We start from the raw sequence: 16,305 nt of genomic DNA on the forward strand, positions 1-16,305 counted from the left end.
CTCCGTACCGCTCTCTACTGCAGCTCCTATCGCCCATCTCAACGCTGGAGAAGAGCTGTGCAAGCAACACTACTGAAACACCAACAAATTACCAAATTAGTACAAGATACCAAATAAGTGAGAGGGGAAAAAGGTGCTGAGGCTCACAGAGGAGGGACAACTCTTCCTCTCCCTGCCCCATCACCCCGAAGCAGCAACCCACTGGGTGCTGGTTGTGCAGCTTGGCCAATTCCCCCCGAAATGACGGGAGGAACAAGAACTGCAGCTGCTGAAAGAGGAAAATAAAGCAGAGAAGAGCAGGATGCGGCTTGTTCCTCCTGGCAGCCGGAGCTCTGTGTCAGCAGCGCCGCCGCAATGCACAGCACAGGCCGGGAGGGACTCGCTCCAGGAGAAAAGAGCAAAATAAAATCAAAGCAAAAAGAAAAACCAACCCAAGCGCTCCTGGGCTCTCCCGAGACTGCAGCACGTACCGGCCAGGCTTGGGAAACCACTCTGCTGACTTCCCGCCTGAAAACCTTTGATAGGGGAAAGCTGCTTAATCTTCCAGCTGCAAGGAACGCAGCAGCTGTGGTTGGCTGAAGAGACAACAGAACCAAAGGGAGGAATTATTATTTAATGGCTGGAAGAAACGAGCAGGAATCGGGACTTTTGGGCTGCACTTCTCTGAAATGCATCAGTCCAGCTCCACTGAAACCCAGTTGGTTTTACCCCTCAGTTCAGTTCTGGCCTCAAATTTCAGAGTTATCGGGTACATGTAATTTCGATTTAGGCCAGATAGGTTTGAAAGTGTCCAGCAAAGCCAGGCCTAAAAGCAGGCTGGGATAACTTTGGACCTACCTCTTCACAGGTCAGTTTTCAGCAAAACAACACTGCAGTGTTATTTATTTACATCATTGGTGTTATTCTGAGGATATAGACCAGAATTTCTTTATCCGTAAGAGATCAGACCCCCAGAACAGAGGTAGCCTGGCTTTGTTAGTGTTTTGTTGTCGTTGAGGAATGCAAAATACTCAATTCTGATGCCAAACGGATCTTGCATAGCTTTTATAAATTAAATTCTTGCTTGAAGGAAGACACAAGGTATCTGTGCAAAGTTACACACCTTTGAACGTATTTTTCCACTTAGCAAATACCCCTTGCGGGCAAGAACCTGAATAAGAAACCTTCCAACAGGTGCTTCCTCTTGCAGACAACACAACGACTAGGGAAGTGTGATGGTTATGCTGATATATCCAAGCATCTTAGAAATAGATTTTAGTACTGAGCACATTACATATTAGAATGACTGTCATGATCACCCCTTAGATATCATGACTTTAAACTTGGTCAACGCCAGGGACACTCCTGGCCTGATGGAGCCAAAGACCCAACGTATTAAAAAAACAAACAAAAAGCCAAAACCAACCAACCAACCACAAAAAAAATCCACAGCAAATAATATTTTGAACCCGGGACTGTACACACAGGCAAATATTCAGTGTAGTGATCTTTTCTGGACCATTCTGAACAACAACCCTGCCAGCAGTGCGCAAACTCCTTTTGTATCTTCCAAATGTACATGGTCCAGGCGCTAGGAGGCATAAAACCTCCTTGAAACGCAGCACTTTACACCTGAAATACACTGAAATACGTGTAACTATGTAATTCAAAACCCTATGTAGAAATTCCTGCACTCCATAAGCCTATACAGAACGTAAATGAGGCGGGAGGTTAATATGGGACACCTCTCATTGAGAAATGAGGTGGAAAGGTCTTACAGTGAAAGGGAGAGGTGCAAACCTGATTCTAAGCCAACCGAAAGGAAACACTTGTGTGTGATGAATTCAGAGCAGTGGAGCTCAACATTTCACAAAGGGCTTAAATATTATAATAGAGAAACCATCTTCAGTGCAGATGTGACCAGTGGTACCATCAGCACTGGGAATGACACTCGATGGCAAGTTTCAAAGCCTCAATCAACTCGTTAAGTCTGTTCAGCAAAATAATTTCTGCGCATCCACCACCGCTCCACGAATTCTAAATGTACAACAGGAAATATTCCAGCCTGTGCCTCTGTTCCTCCTCACTCCCACTCGTGCTGTGTTTACACACAGCAGACCCCATGTATTAAAGGGAAGATGAGTTCATGTGTTCCTGAAATGAATCCGCTCCCGGGTGGAACGCAACAGCTATTCAACGTTGTATGGAAACCCTTCCTACCGCTCTGCTCCTTAGGACAGCGAGTGAAAAACAAACCAACTGTACTTAGCATGGAAAAATGTAGGGAGGCAAAATAGAACTCATTTGTCCGTTTGTCCGTTTTTCCAGCTGTTCGTTTTCTAATAAGAGATCAATAAAAAGCGCAAAGTTCCGACAGTCCTGTCTAATGGTGTAAAAAACGTCCTGAGAACTTTTTCACTTGAATAAGCACCGCAATGGGGATAAAGCTGCTTCTCATGTCTTGTCAGAAACTCTGAAAACAAATACACTCGGAAATATAATAACTTTGCCCGTTTTTCTTTTTTAAACAGGCACTTCAGCAAGTCCACAATTGAACATCAGTATGGTAATTTTGCTTAAAGAACAAGAGCTCCGGTGAGGCGGGAAACTGCGATATTCTATATCCATGGTGAGCATCCATGTCAAATGGCAGCGGTACCTCTGCTGAGCAGCTTTTTGCAGGGCCAGATCAATGGAAACAAAGTGGTGAGAGGAACTTTAAAAAAAGTAAATTAAAAAAAAAAAAATATATATATATACACAAATACATATATATATACACACATACATATATATATACAAATACATATATATATACACACATACATATATATATACACACACATACGTATATATATATAAGATGAGCAATGTTGGTCAAGACATCCAGAGGGTAAAGGGACCATCACACCCTGTGCTCCACTTGTTTATTCCACTTGTTTATTCTGCTTTTGGCACCTGATATCACCACTAATTGTTCCGGAAAATACAATTTTATCGTGGTATCTCATGACCTATGTATCTTAGCGGAGATTAACTGATGTTTTGTCAGAATCCATCATTTTCCCAGGCAAAATAGATACGTTATTCAGGGGACACACCAATCACAGAAGAAGTCCTCTATGGAAAAGTCTGTAAAGCAGCAGAATGGTGGGGTAACCATTAGAAACATTGGTTTATTCACAGATTAAAGGATGAGAGGTTCTGAAAGAGTTCTGTTTGAACTAACAGGCCAGAGGATTTCGGGCTGTACCGACCCCGTGAGCAGGACGGGGGAATGGGGACGGTGCCTTGGCCACCCCACCCGATGGCTCTTTCCAAGGGGGCGAGAGGCACAAAGGGCTCATTTATGGCCATAATGGACACGGCTATTAAAAAACATCCTCCAGCCCCATACACACCAGAAGCAGCCGGTACAGCCAGGAAAACTTGACATTTATAATAATATAATCACTAATTGTGATGCCAGTGTAGCAAGGACAAACAGCAGGAGGAAGCAGAAAGAGCTGAGCAGTGAGAGCTGATTTGCAGGGAAACGTCCCAGCACGTTAAAAACAAATATAGAGGACTCGCAGGGAAAATGGATTTGGTATAAGCGAAATTGTCTCAAAATAGAAGGGCTTGGGCAGTTTTATATGAAGCGTTAGCAGCTCATTCGAACACACACTTCACCACTTCAGTACTCAGCAGGATGATAGGGAGTATTTTTGCTCATAATTTCTTCCGTGTTGCTGTAATAAATCAAATCAGTGCCAGGCTGCGTTCCCCACGCCGGTGAAACAGCACAAGCAAACAGCTCCATCTCTGTAACTTACATAGCCTTGGTACTACCTGACTTCCTAGGGAAAACCAACCAAACCAAAACGAGAGAGCAGCCCCTTGTCCCAGGTGGGCACAACAGCCTCATCGGAACTTGCGGTTGGGCAGAACACCCCCCTCCTGCCCTGAAAGTCGTCCTGCAGTTTTCACAGAGCGACAGAATAGCTGAGGTTGGAAGGGACCTCCTGAGCCCAACCCCTATATACCCATATGGATGTATATACATACACATATGTATGTGTATATATAGACACAAACCCATCATCTGTTCAAAGCGAGTCTGTCAGGAGCGCAGCCAAGTTAAGGCAAGGCAGGAGCTTGGAGGAAGGGAAGGTAGCGAAAGATGCAGGAGCAAGCAAGAGGAGGCCCCGAAGTTACTCAGCACACACCAAATGACACTGTGCTTGGAGACATTCTCCTCTAACCCACCTGCTGCCCAGCTAATTTTTAACAACTTGTCTCCTCTGGAAAATGACACAGGAGAAATCCCTTCTGATGCCCAGTAACACAGAAAGCTGGGCGCAAACCTGTGCTCCAACACGAGCCTGTAAGCTCCAACGCAGCGAGGGAGCTCCAGTCCAGTCTCGTCTTTGCTTTGGTTTATGAAACAAACAATGAAAAACCCCCTCTAGGCCACACTCCCGAGTAGTTCCAGACATATATGATGTTACATCAGCTGAATTCATTGGGCACGCACAGGTCCACGAAAGATGTTGTGAGTGGAGAGAACCAAGATGCCCAGGAGCGACGGATTCTCCTGTGGAAAGAGGGATTTACCCGGACAAGGACAAAAACTGTGCCCACCAACAGGCCGGTGACCTCCCCCCCGTGCAGAAGTACAAATATATTGCACCTGAATGTAGGTAAATGTTGAAGAGACAGGTAACAGGAAAGGACGCGGCAAAACGAGACACTCAAGAACTGAAAACAGTCCACTGTTGGCATGAAAATCAGCAACTAAGCCCTGTGGAAAAATACAAACCAGGATCTGATGGAAGTTTGCAAGCAAATCTTGACAGCACCTGCGATCCCTACAGAACTCAGCATTCAGCCGGCTAAGTGACATTTTGAAATTAATTACCGGATTCCAAATGACCGTGAACAGTTGTCAGGCTTGTCCTGTTTGTAAAGTCATCTGCATTTGTGTAAGCTGCTGATTCTTAAAGCCAGGCTGCGCTATCTCTGTAAACGCACGCTCAATGGAAAAACATCTAACAGCTCGGTATCTCACACGCAGAACGTGTTTTAGGGAGATAGGGAAGCCAGCCACAGCACCAACAAATCACACGCTAAGCTTCTCCCCTTATTTATTATTCCTATGATGTGTCCCTTGGGCAGCAAGAGCCACATTCCTCCCGCAGACGCCCTTGAGCCATTTACGGTTCCGAGCGTCCTCTTAAGCGCTGGGAAATGTTTAAAGCGACCTGCAATCCGGGATCAGCACATTGATGAGAGGCCCTTGTCCTTTGGGCTGCGCTCCACGGTCAGCCAAGAGTTCACCACAAGGAATCCAAAAGCTGGAGTAAAGCCGTAGTTAACTACACACCTTAGTCCTTCCTGTGAACAAACATTACTCAACACACACTATCGCAGTCTGGTGAGCTCTTGTAAAAATTATTTATGACTCTTACTGAAAGTTTTATTTGACTAGCATACTACCAAATCACAGCATTGCATTTAACAAACAGAAGACCTGAGTCAGATAGAAAATCACTTTCCTGTGAGCACAAAACATTAGACTTGGTAAGAATGGCCCATGCTCTAGTAACACTAGGACTTTGGGAATGTTAATAGAAAAAAATCTAAGCAAAACCAGCCAAGCAAACTGCCAAAGAGAAAACCAGCTAACTTTCCAACCCTGTCAGACAGCCTTCATACAAAAGAAAAATGTCAGGCAGCTGATGATTCATTAGGCAAAGCAATCTATTAAGAACTAATGGAAATGAAAACAGATTTGAAACTGTCAGAGACACACAAACACTTTGACCATGTAAAAGCCAAATCTCAACCAGAGTTCAGAGGACTTAATGGGCAGAGGATAATCTCTTTAGCAGAAATTATCTACTCTATTTGCAGCCAAGACAGACTTTAATGCACACTTGACACTAAAAATCCCACAGAAACAGCGAGGAGATAACTGGCAGCAGTTCGGCGAACGATCCTGGAATGACGAGGTCCTGACATTACTCATCCTTTTCGGATTAAACATCAGAAAACTTAACTAATCCAGCGCAGAACCAAAGAACAGCTTTGCTTGAAGAGCAGCCGGGTGGCACCAACAGCCGGGTGGCACCAACAGCCGGGTGGCACCAACAGCCGGGTGGCACCAACAGCCGGGTGGCACCGCAAGCTCTTCTCGTGGTTTCCATCCAGATCCACAACCTCTCCGGGGAGCCACAGAAAGGAAACCCAGCTGCCTCCTACTGATCATCAGCCCCACAACCGAGGGTCTTATTATTAATTTTACTTAGAAACCAAGCAGAGATTTTCACAAGCAGTAAAACTCCTCCGTGCACCGTAAAGAGGGTGTGTATTGCCAGGCTTTCCACCGGCAGAGAATCCTGCTGGCAAGCAAGAAAAATGCACTGGCCCTCACAAGCCCTGCCTGCAAAATCCATCGAGCCCTAGAAAACGACAGTCAGATCCAAACTACCAACTTCCAGTCTCCAGCTTGAAAATCTCAGAAGAAACGATGCACCCAATAATCACTGAAAGGCTTCTAAGCGCACCGATGGCCCCAGGTTTTATGTGACAGCTGCGTGAAGCCTTTTGCTTGAACTCAGCTGCCTGTTGTACAAAGACGTTCTATAAAACACGTTGGGTGTTACAAAACTCACAGCAGGAACCCTGGGACTGCAGAGAGAGATGACAAGATGCAGGCACAGAGGATGAGTTTCAGGAGCAAGTGCAAGGGAATGCCCGTGATCGCATTGCACATGCTCTGTCCTCCCAGGCAGATGTATAGGAAGGATGTATGGGGCAAGCAAAGACCACTATTCCTTCTCCGTGAGAGATCAAAGAGGTACCAGACAAAGATCCAGCTGATATTTAAATATGAACTTCCCTACTGAGGTTTGTGGTTCTATAATCATGTTTTTCTGCTTGAGCAGATCTTCTTGTCCCACTTGGCATGAGGAAAAGCGCACAGGAGCAACACAAGGGATGGCTGGTGAGAGGAGCAATGTCACCACGGGGGTGGAGGACACTGTCCCTAAAACACCAACACCGACCTTCTGCGTGCTGAATGAACCGTGTTTGCCTACTATTCCCGTCACCTCTTTCCTAAAAACCCTCAGCAATGCTCAGTCAAGAATGATATGTGATAACTGGAGACAAAACGTCCAGATCAGCCCGGTTTTTACACAGATGTCACATCCACCTTCCTCCCAGAGGAACGAATGCCCAGTGCGACTGCTCTGCGCCGCAGCAGCTCCCTGCTGGCTCCCGCGGCTCACACACGATGGGATCCTCTTGTGGTAACACCACAGGTTGTACTGCTGGTTACCAACACACTGGAATTGCTCCAAGCAGAGCTTTCTACCGTAATGCATGACCTCAAGCCATTAACACTGCGGATAAAGTCCATACCTGTCACCACACACATTGTCAGTATGATACGTATTGCACAGCCAGCCACTGTTTTCCCAAGGGCCAGGAGCAGAGGAAACGGCCTCAAGTTGCCCAGGGGAGGTTGAGGTTGAATGTGGGAACAATTTCTTCCCCAAAGGGCTGTGGGGCATTGGAACAGGCTGCCCAGGGCAGTGCTGGAGTCACCATCCCTGGAGGGCTGGACAGACGGACATGAGGTTCTCAGGACATGGGGCAGTGCCAGGGGTGGGGGAACGCTTGAACTCAATCTTAAAAGGTCTTTTCCAACCAAAACCATTCTGTGATTCTATTTTCCAGCTCCACGCTACAGCTCTGATGACCCAGGGCTGTAGAAATGGCTCCTGCACCCACAGTCCTTCCCGCTGCCCTTTGCGTGGCCAACCCTGAACATCAGCTGCCAGGGTCAACAACCAGCACACAGTTCCTACAAACACCAAAGGTCTTTCAGAATCTAAAGTGCTTTTACGGATCTGGGCACGAATCCCACCAAAAGTGTTTATCTAATTCTTGGTGATAGAGTTTGAACTCACATAGTACCTTTGATTGAAGCACATCATCCTGGCTTATAAAGCAGCAGAAAATGAAAATGCTGCTTCTCTGGTGTACTGAGAGCCCCCTCTAGCAACGGAATAGGAGGCAGGGACAAGAAGAGCCCCAGAGAAACCAGAACTGGATGCCAGCCAAATGGCAAAGGGACATCCAGAAAAGAAGGTGCATATACAGCTTAAGAGAAGGAGACCATGATGGGGAAAAAGCAAATAGGTGAAGGCAGCTACCAAAGAGCTATTGCAACAGAGACATCCTGGGCAAGAAAAGACTCCCTTACCTCCTACTTTAAAGGTCACTGAGGCAGCACACAGAAATCCGATCAATATTGCAATATGAACTTCCCTACCAAAAACACACGCAGAAGACCAAGTCATAAATCAAATGCCATCTTAAACGCCTTGAACGCAAGGAGGAAGCAGACGAGCTGAATGGAAAACGCTGGCATTATTAAGCAGCCCTTGCTAATCCCGACCCTTCCCCTCGTGCAAAACCAGGCTGAGCTTCCGAGCAGTGACTTCCAAGGGCCCTGATAACTGACTCGAGTGCAGATGATAAAGCCTCTCGCGTGTTGACAAGCCTTAAGCTTACACCTTGTGAGAAGCGAGGAAAACCATTTCACATGCTCAGGTGCTGCTCTGAAGGCATAAATATTAAAAACAAAACAAAACAAAAAGACAACACACAACACACAAAAAAACCCCAAACAAACTAAAAGGGCTCAGTCTGATAGTTTCCTGGGTGCGGAAGGCCGAGGCTCACTTGGGGCATGCACCATTCCCAATACCTTGCTGGGGCTGGGAAGGACTCTGCACGAGAAGGTACTTGTTGCTGATTCCTGCAGATAAATTTTCAATGAAATACAGTTCTAATGGAAAATGTCATTTTACAGAAAACGCCTTTTCTTATGGGAGAGTTTCGTGGAAGTTTGTTTCTGAAAAAGATGGAGTCTCTACTGAAACCAAACTGGAAGATTCTGGACTGAACTGAGACCTTTCCCCTGTGAACAGACACACTCCCCTCGGTTCACAGCTGGGAAGGTGAAACAGTTTGATTTTCCAACCAATGGACCTCACTGTCATCATCCCCCTGTGCTAATGGGTTTTTACATCCTATTCTCTTGTTATCAAGAATGTCACACATACTTCCCTACAAGGCAAACACGTCTTCATTCCCCAAAGGGTGACCCTGTTTAGATCTACTCAAAGCATTAAAAAAGCCCCCCAAAAATCCCCCAAATCACAGGGCAAGGCAACAAACTAGGCCAAAATCTTCGTTGGGAAGATGTTTCTTTCTATGGCCATGAACATTCCATCCACTGAAAGGCTGCACTGTGTTCGTTACCAGGGCACATGTGCCTGCAGACGTTGTTTGCTTCCATATCTCTGCACCTCTTTTCTTCAGCGTGGCAACCACTTTTTGTCTACAATCGCTGGTAGGTTTTTTTCAGCGTCAACAGTGTAATTTTCCTCCTCCAAAATGCCTCACACTAACTAGTGCATCATCTACTTCACATTAATCATCACAGCTGGTAATGGATTCTAATACTCATGCACACGCCCAGCCCACTTCTTTATATATATATATATGTATAATAATACATATTTTTACATATATTCTATATATATGCACACATACACACTACAATAACAGCTTCAATTACAAAAATCATCTATATATTTGTTCGCTGATAAAAAATGTCATGTTTGTTCCTGGTTTTAACAGGAAAATGTCACCCTCACACTTTTCCTAGAGCATCATCTGATCAGTTAATCTGTGTATTATCTACCAGAAGAGTCCAGGTATGAACTCAGCACATACCCTGTCTTTAAATGTTGTGATTTTAGTGTAGCTTTCTAAAAGTGAGCAGGTATACTCTGTGTCAGTGCCACACACCGATCACTCATCTTTTCCCCCAGTGCAAGTTAAAATTTGATATGTATACATAGGAGTTATAACAGGTGCAGGTTTATGACTGAATAAACCTCATTGTGGATATTGAAGTCAGAAATCAGCGGAACAGCATCCCAACTGTACCACCGCTATGTTTGTTTGAAGCGGTTCAGAGCCACTCAGCCACACGCATCTATTTCAGTCCAGCGAAGATCCACAGAGATTAACCCTTGATCACAACTGCTGATCTTCCCATTGCCTTCATTCCTAAGAAACACATTTACTGCAATAAACCCAGCTCAATAGTTAGTCTCTACAAACCCCAAGGAAGGAGGGCATGTGGGTTTTCGTTTTAGAGCTAGGCGCAGCTTTAGCTCCTACCACATTTCAGCACAAGTGCTGCCTAGGAGGGCGCCTAAAGCCAGCTCAGCTCTGGTTAGGCTTGACCCAGATCAGCTGCCTGCTGGGCTGGAGGTTGAGACAGACCTGAGTAAGCGCTGCTAGTTCACTGGGTTCCAACAGTTTTCCGCTACTTCAGACACGCACCAGGATTTCCATCAGAGAAAACGCAGAGCGAACGTGGTCCACACGCAAAACAATGAAAACTGGGGTAAAAAACCACAATCATTTGTTAACTCTTATTTCTCACTATGAATATTAGGCCATTACTATAGAAAACCGCTGTATGGATTCGATGAGGGCAAATGTCTACTTTAGGAAGATGTTACTGTATTAGAATGACACATCTTGATATGGTTTATCTGATGCCAGAACCAGTGCAGGCAGCACAAGTCCCCGACCGCATCTCCCCTGCTTCACATCGGGTACATCGGCTTGTAGACCCTGCAGTTCAACAGCTGCGCAACATCTGGGCTGAGCCTTTCACATCCTAAACCTCAGAACAACTGGGGCCTTTCCTTTCACCTTTCCACGCTCTCACTCATTTTCTCTTAACCACAGGGAACCAGTATTCTACCATTGATTTGTTTTTCACTATATTAATTCTATTACGTTGGCTTTCTTTGGCATGAAAGTAATACTCATATGACCCATCACGCTACCTGTTTGCCAGAATATTGCCTCAGCGGGTGTTCTCAACTCATGAGTCAGAATCCAAAATAATAATAAGGTATAATGTTTGAAGCAAGAGGTTCAGGAGCACAAAGCAAACAAACACTTGGGGAATTTCATCTGCTTTGTGTCTGAGCCTTTGGGGTTTACAGCCTCCAGCTTTTCCATATGACTGGGAGGTCTAGATTGCTTTTAGGGTTTGGTGGTTTGGTTTGGGGGTTATTTTTGTTAATGAAAGCTGAGATTCTCACATATTCCCACAATTCCAGAAGCTGAGTTTATCACAAACATTCTCAAGCGCTGAGAGACTGTAATTTACAAAAGCTGTAAACAGCATAACCATGAACTAGTCAAGTGTATTTAAGAACTTGGAAATTACTTTTTCATGCCAGCCTTTCAAAGCAGACAGCTAAAGACAGAGTTCCTCTGTTACGAACACGATTCTTACAGTGCAATCTAACACAGGTGCCTGTGTAACAGGCAGGTCTCTGCTCTTCTGCTGTCGTTCAAACTGCTTAAACCGCTTTTCCCAAATAGTGTTCTTGGAAGAAAGCAGTGGGGCTTTACTGAAACACATGGAGTTAAGAATCTCAGAAGCACCCTCGAATCCCACCAGACATGTGTTCTCTAGTGAACTTTGAAATGCGGCTTTTACAGCTAAAACATTCCTTCTACAGCAACAACTATCCAGCAAATCAGCCTTATCCGTACTACTATGCTTTTAAGTTGCCTTTTATACTTAAGTTGCCTATTTATACTTTGCTGAAAGACATTATCCCAGCACAAGACATATTCGGGACTGAGAACAGTCCCCAAGAATTCACGCTTTGCCTGGTTTACAGAAACAACCAGTCGGATCCTAAAACACATCCCTAAAGGAACCAACACACTCATATGCACTTGGCATGGCAACTTGTAAGCAGCAGCGAGAGACAACACAAATTAACACATGCGTACTAAAAAGGCAGGAATTTCTAAATTGACCCAAAGCAGCAGAGTTTTGAAAGAATTCAAACACACAGTTTTGGAAGAATTCAAACACATTGTTTTGAAATAATTCAAATGCATGTGGTTTCCTCTCAGCACAGTGTGTCGCATTAGTTAATTTCAATTCTGCACAGTCCTGGTTCCCCTCCCTCTGAAATAAACAGATGCTAAAACAAGTTGCTGGTACATGAGGCAACATGTAGCCAGATTTACACTTCCCAGCCCTAGACCGACACAACCTCGCTGCCAGGTGAGGCAAAAATCCTCATCTGAAGCGCCACAGAGTCCTGTCCGTTCTCCTGGGGATGCCACATCACACGATACGTACGTCTGCATTGACGTACGCTCTATTTTATGGTATAATCTGTGCATTTTACGAGCTGGCCACAAGGCCTTATGTAACAGATCCCTGTTTAATATGGAACGGGGTGCTCAGCGCCGCGGCAATCCCGGCAGTTCCCTCGCCCCGAGTGATTCTGCTCCGGGGGGCTCCTGCGCAGCTAGCGCTGGAAATAAATACAATAAAATAAAATAAATTAAAAAACCCCACGGCACTTGGACAACCGCCCCTGACGATGCTTATTTTGGGCATCAAGCTCTGACCACGGTAACGGGGCCGCTGTGCTGCAAGAGAACCATTTTGTGAGGGGCGGCCCCGGCTCCCCAGCACATTCGGTGATGCCGGAGGGGAGATCGCCTCCCAACCAACAACCCCGGCCTGTCCCGGCTTCTTTTGGGCGACACAGCCCCTGACACCCCCGGCGATGCCTCCGCCACCACGGGCCCGCACGGCTGCTCCGTCCGTCCGTCCCAACGGGCTCCGTGCGATACCGGCGGCAGCCGCGCAACTTGTGCGGCTGGAAGCGGCGGCTCTGCCCGCGGTGCTGCCGGACGCGGCGGCGGCTCTGCCCGCGGTGCTGCCGGACGCGGCGGCGGCTCTGCCCGCGGTGCTGCCGGACGCGGCGGCGGCTCTGCCCGCGGTGCTGCCGGACGCGGCGGCGGCTCTGCCCGCGGTGCTGCCGGACGCAGCGGGAGCCGGCGCTGCCCGCCCGGAGCCGCCTGCGCACGCTGCGGGACCCCGAGCCGCCGCCGCGCTCCCCGTTATGTAACGGGGGAGCATTTCGGGAGGCTCCGGCCGGCACACGCCACCTCCGCTCACAAAGCCGGGGGGTTCGCGGGTATGTTCGCGGTTGCCCCCGCCGCACTCACCGCCTCCGAGTCTTCAAATCCATGCAGGTACAAGTTGTCGTACATGGAGGTCCGCTGACGCCGGGCGCCTCTCTCGGTGCGGAACCGGCGCTGCGAGGCGCCGCGGGGGAGGGGAAGGCGGAGGCCTGTGCGGCGCGGGGCCGGTCCTGCCCTCTCCGCGCTGCGGACGCCCCAGCCGCGGCGCCGCCTCCCGCGCCCACCGGTGCCGCCGCAGGTGCCGCTGCCGGCGCCGCGCCCCCCGCAGCCCCCCCGCTCCGCTCCGCGCCTTCCCGCCCGCCGCGGCCCGCTCCCCGCGCCGCCGCGCCTCATTGGCTGCGACGCGCGGCCGCCGCGCCGCCATTGGCTGCCATGCACTACCGCCGCGCCGCCATTGGCTGTGACGCGGCGCTTACGACCGCCTTGCGGGCGCAGCCGAGCACCGGTGCCCCCCACCACCGCCTCACGGCAGCTGTGCCTGACGGCGGCGGGGCGACCTCCGGCCAGGGCGCCCAAGGAGGGGCAAAAACCCAGTAATATTCAATATATTACCAATACTATTCAATATATTCATCAATGGTTGCATGAGGGACTAGAGTGCACTGTCAGCTAGTTTGCTGGTGACACCGAACTGGGAGCAGTGGTGACACTGGAAGCTGTGCTGCCATCAGAGACCTGGACAGGCTGGAGAGCTGGGCGGGGAAAAATTTAATGAAATAGAACGAGGGCAAGTGCAGAGTCTTGAATCTGGGCAGGAACAACCCCAGGTTCCAGTGTAAATTGGGGAATGACCTATTAGAGAGCAGCGTAGGGGAAAGGGAGCTGGGGGTCCTGGGGACAGCAGGGTGACCATGAGCCAGCACTGGGCCCTTGTGGCCAGGAAGCCAATGGGACCTGGGGTGGGTTAGAAGGGGGTGGTCAGTAGGTCAGAGAGGTTCTCCTGCCCCTCTGCTCTGCCCTGGGGAGACCACACCTGGAATATTGTGTCCAGTTGTGGCCCCTCAGCTCCAGCAGGACAGGGAACTGCTGCAGAGAGTCCAGCGCAGCCACCAAGATGCTGCAGGGAGTGGAGCATCTCCCGTGTGAGGAAAGGCTGAGGGAGCTGGGGCTCTGGAGCTGGACAAGAGGACACTGAGGGGGGACTCATTCCTGGGGATCAATATGGAAAGGGTGTCAGGAGGATGGAGCCAGGCTCTTCTGGTGACAACCAGTGACAGGACAAGGGGCAATGGGTACAAACTGGAACACAGGAGGTTCCATCTAAATTTGAGAAGAAACTTGTTGGGGGTGAGGGTGGCAGAGCCTGGCCCAGGCTGCCCAGGGAGGTTGTGGAGTCTCCTTCTGTGCAGACATTCCAACCCGCCTGGACACCTTCCTGTGTAACCTCAGCTGGGTGTTCCTGCTCCATGGGGGGATTGCACTGGATGAGCTTTCCAGGGCCCTTCCAGTCCCTGACATTCTGGGATTCTGTGAAATAGGGAGGGTATTTCTTTCTTTATTTGCCCCAGCCTCACTTCTTCAAGATCCCAGAGAACAGCAGTTGGTGTCTGAGGAGAAACACAACCCACCCCCCTCAAGGTCTGAAAACAAACCAACCAAACTCCCACAGTATGTCCAGGGGACACACAAACCTCAGCCCACAGGTGAAGAAACCACATCCAGAGGAGCTAATGAACTGCACAATCACACCATCACACCTTCACATGCATGTCTCCCGACTTCCCATCTCATAGCACTGAATGATTCTCCTCCCCAAAACATTAAAATTTGTAGTGAGCAAGCATAACACTAAAGAATAGCCCTATGTGATAAAAAGGCACATAAATAATAATAAAAGGAATTACAGGAAAACAAATTTACTACTTACTTCCTGTCCTTATTAAAACAATTATTTTAAATCACATCCTCAGTGCAATCAGATCCCACATCCCCGTGTTCACAAACACCTCCTATCTTTCTTTTCCGTTTGCTTAATTTACTCTTCCTCGCAAAGGCTTAATTTAGTTCTGCAAAGTTACCACTAATCACTTGGGAAGTGTCCAACAGACATCTGAAGCAAAGCCAAAGGTGTCATTCTCCCCATATTCCCAACCTCTTCCAAATTTAATCAAAGATTCACACAGAATCACAAAGTTATGGTAAGTCTTATTCCCAATTTGCTACCTCTATGCCCTCCATGTATTCTTCTGTCTATATAACCTCCTGGTTTGCAAGAGCTTATGTATCTACATATGGAGTCCCACTGATGATCCACTGAAGAATCTCATGGTTAAGGTTTAGGTCTCTTGAAGTGTTTTTCGGGATTGAGTTCTCAGACTACAAAATCTTCCAAGGAATCGCACCTTCACCTCTAGCCCCATGCAATGAGCTCGTTACCAATGTTAACCCAACATACAAATCACACCAAGCAGTTAATAATAAATCTCAGATGGGTTTTTAGTGGCCTGTTTCAAAGAAGACAGCACTGCATAGATTCATACCGGTTGGAAACGATCCTCGAGATCATTGGGCCAAGTGACTTGTGTCAAACCGCTCCTGGTAGAACGCTTGTTCAGGAGCCAGAAACCACCTCTGTGACTGGCACTTAACTGGCTCCTTCCTGGAGGAGGATTTCAGCATCCAGCGTTGTCTTTAAAATGCTCATTAACTCCCTATACAGGAGTGAATGGATCAATTCTTAGGGCCCGTGCTATGGAGCAGGTCCCTTCCCCTCCCCACCCTGAAGATCTGTGATGTTACAAATTTAAAGAAATACAAACATTGCTGGTGGCAGACTATTAAAATTTAAAATGAGAAGGAATTTTAAAGTGCGACATCAGAATAATTTGTCAGCTCCAAACAAAAAAAAAAAAGGCCATGAAATCACAAGAAGAAAAGAAAAAGTGTCTGAACGTCACATAAATTTGTAATGAAATAATTTAAGTCAGAAGTCAGGGGAATCACTATTTGATTTCAAGTACTTACATTTCACACTGTCCTTTTAAGACGCAGAGGTTATTAAAAATAGATATTTAATGACTCAACTTGAAAGGCTCCTAAAAGATGCTATAAAAATACACACACAGCTCATTAAATAGGGATTGTACTTGAAACAGATCTAAACATAAGGGACAGCCATACAACCTGCTTCAAGCTTAGGCGCCTAAAATACAGTGCTTAGGCTGTTCAGTCAGGGCAGGGGCTCTGAGTAACCCCTGGGGAACCTCAAGCTGCTTC

The 16,305-nt window shown here is 47.5% G+C and overlaps 1 protein-coding gene across 1 annotated transcript in view; it reads right to left on the bottom strand.

The window, feature by feature from the left end:
- Positions 1 to 13,358, bottom strand: part of CACNB4 (calcium voltage-gated channel auxiliary subunit beta 4) — a 55,165-nt gene extending 41,807 nt beyond the window's left edge. The window contains exon 1 of the mRNA XM_082055106.1: positions 13,114 to 13,358. Coding sequence (XP_081911232.1) covers positions 13,114 to 13,158 — 45 coding nt within the window. The 5' untranslated portion in view covers positions 13,159 to 13,358. The remainder of the gene's footprint in view (positions 1 to 13,113) is intronic.
- Between the last annotated feature and the right edge of the window lie 2,947 nt (positions 13,359 to 16,305).

The sequence above is a fragment of the Streptopelia decaocto genome (genome assembly GCF_964273445.1).
Source record: "Streptopelia decaocto genome assembly, chromosome: 6".
NCBI classification, from domain to species: Eukaryota; Metazoa; Chordata; class Aves; order Columbiformes; family Columbidae; genus Streptopelia; species Streptopelia decaocto.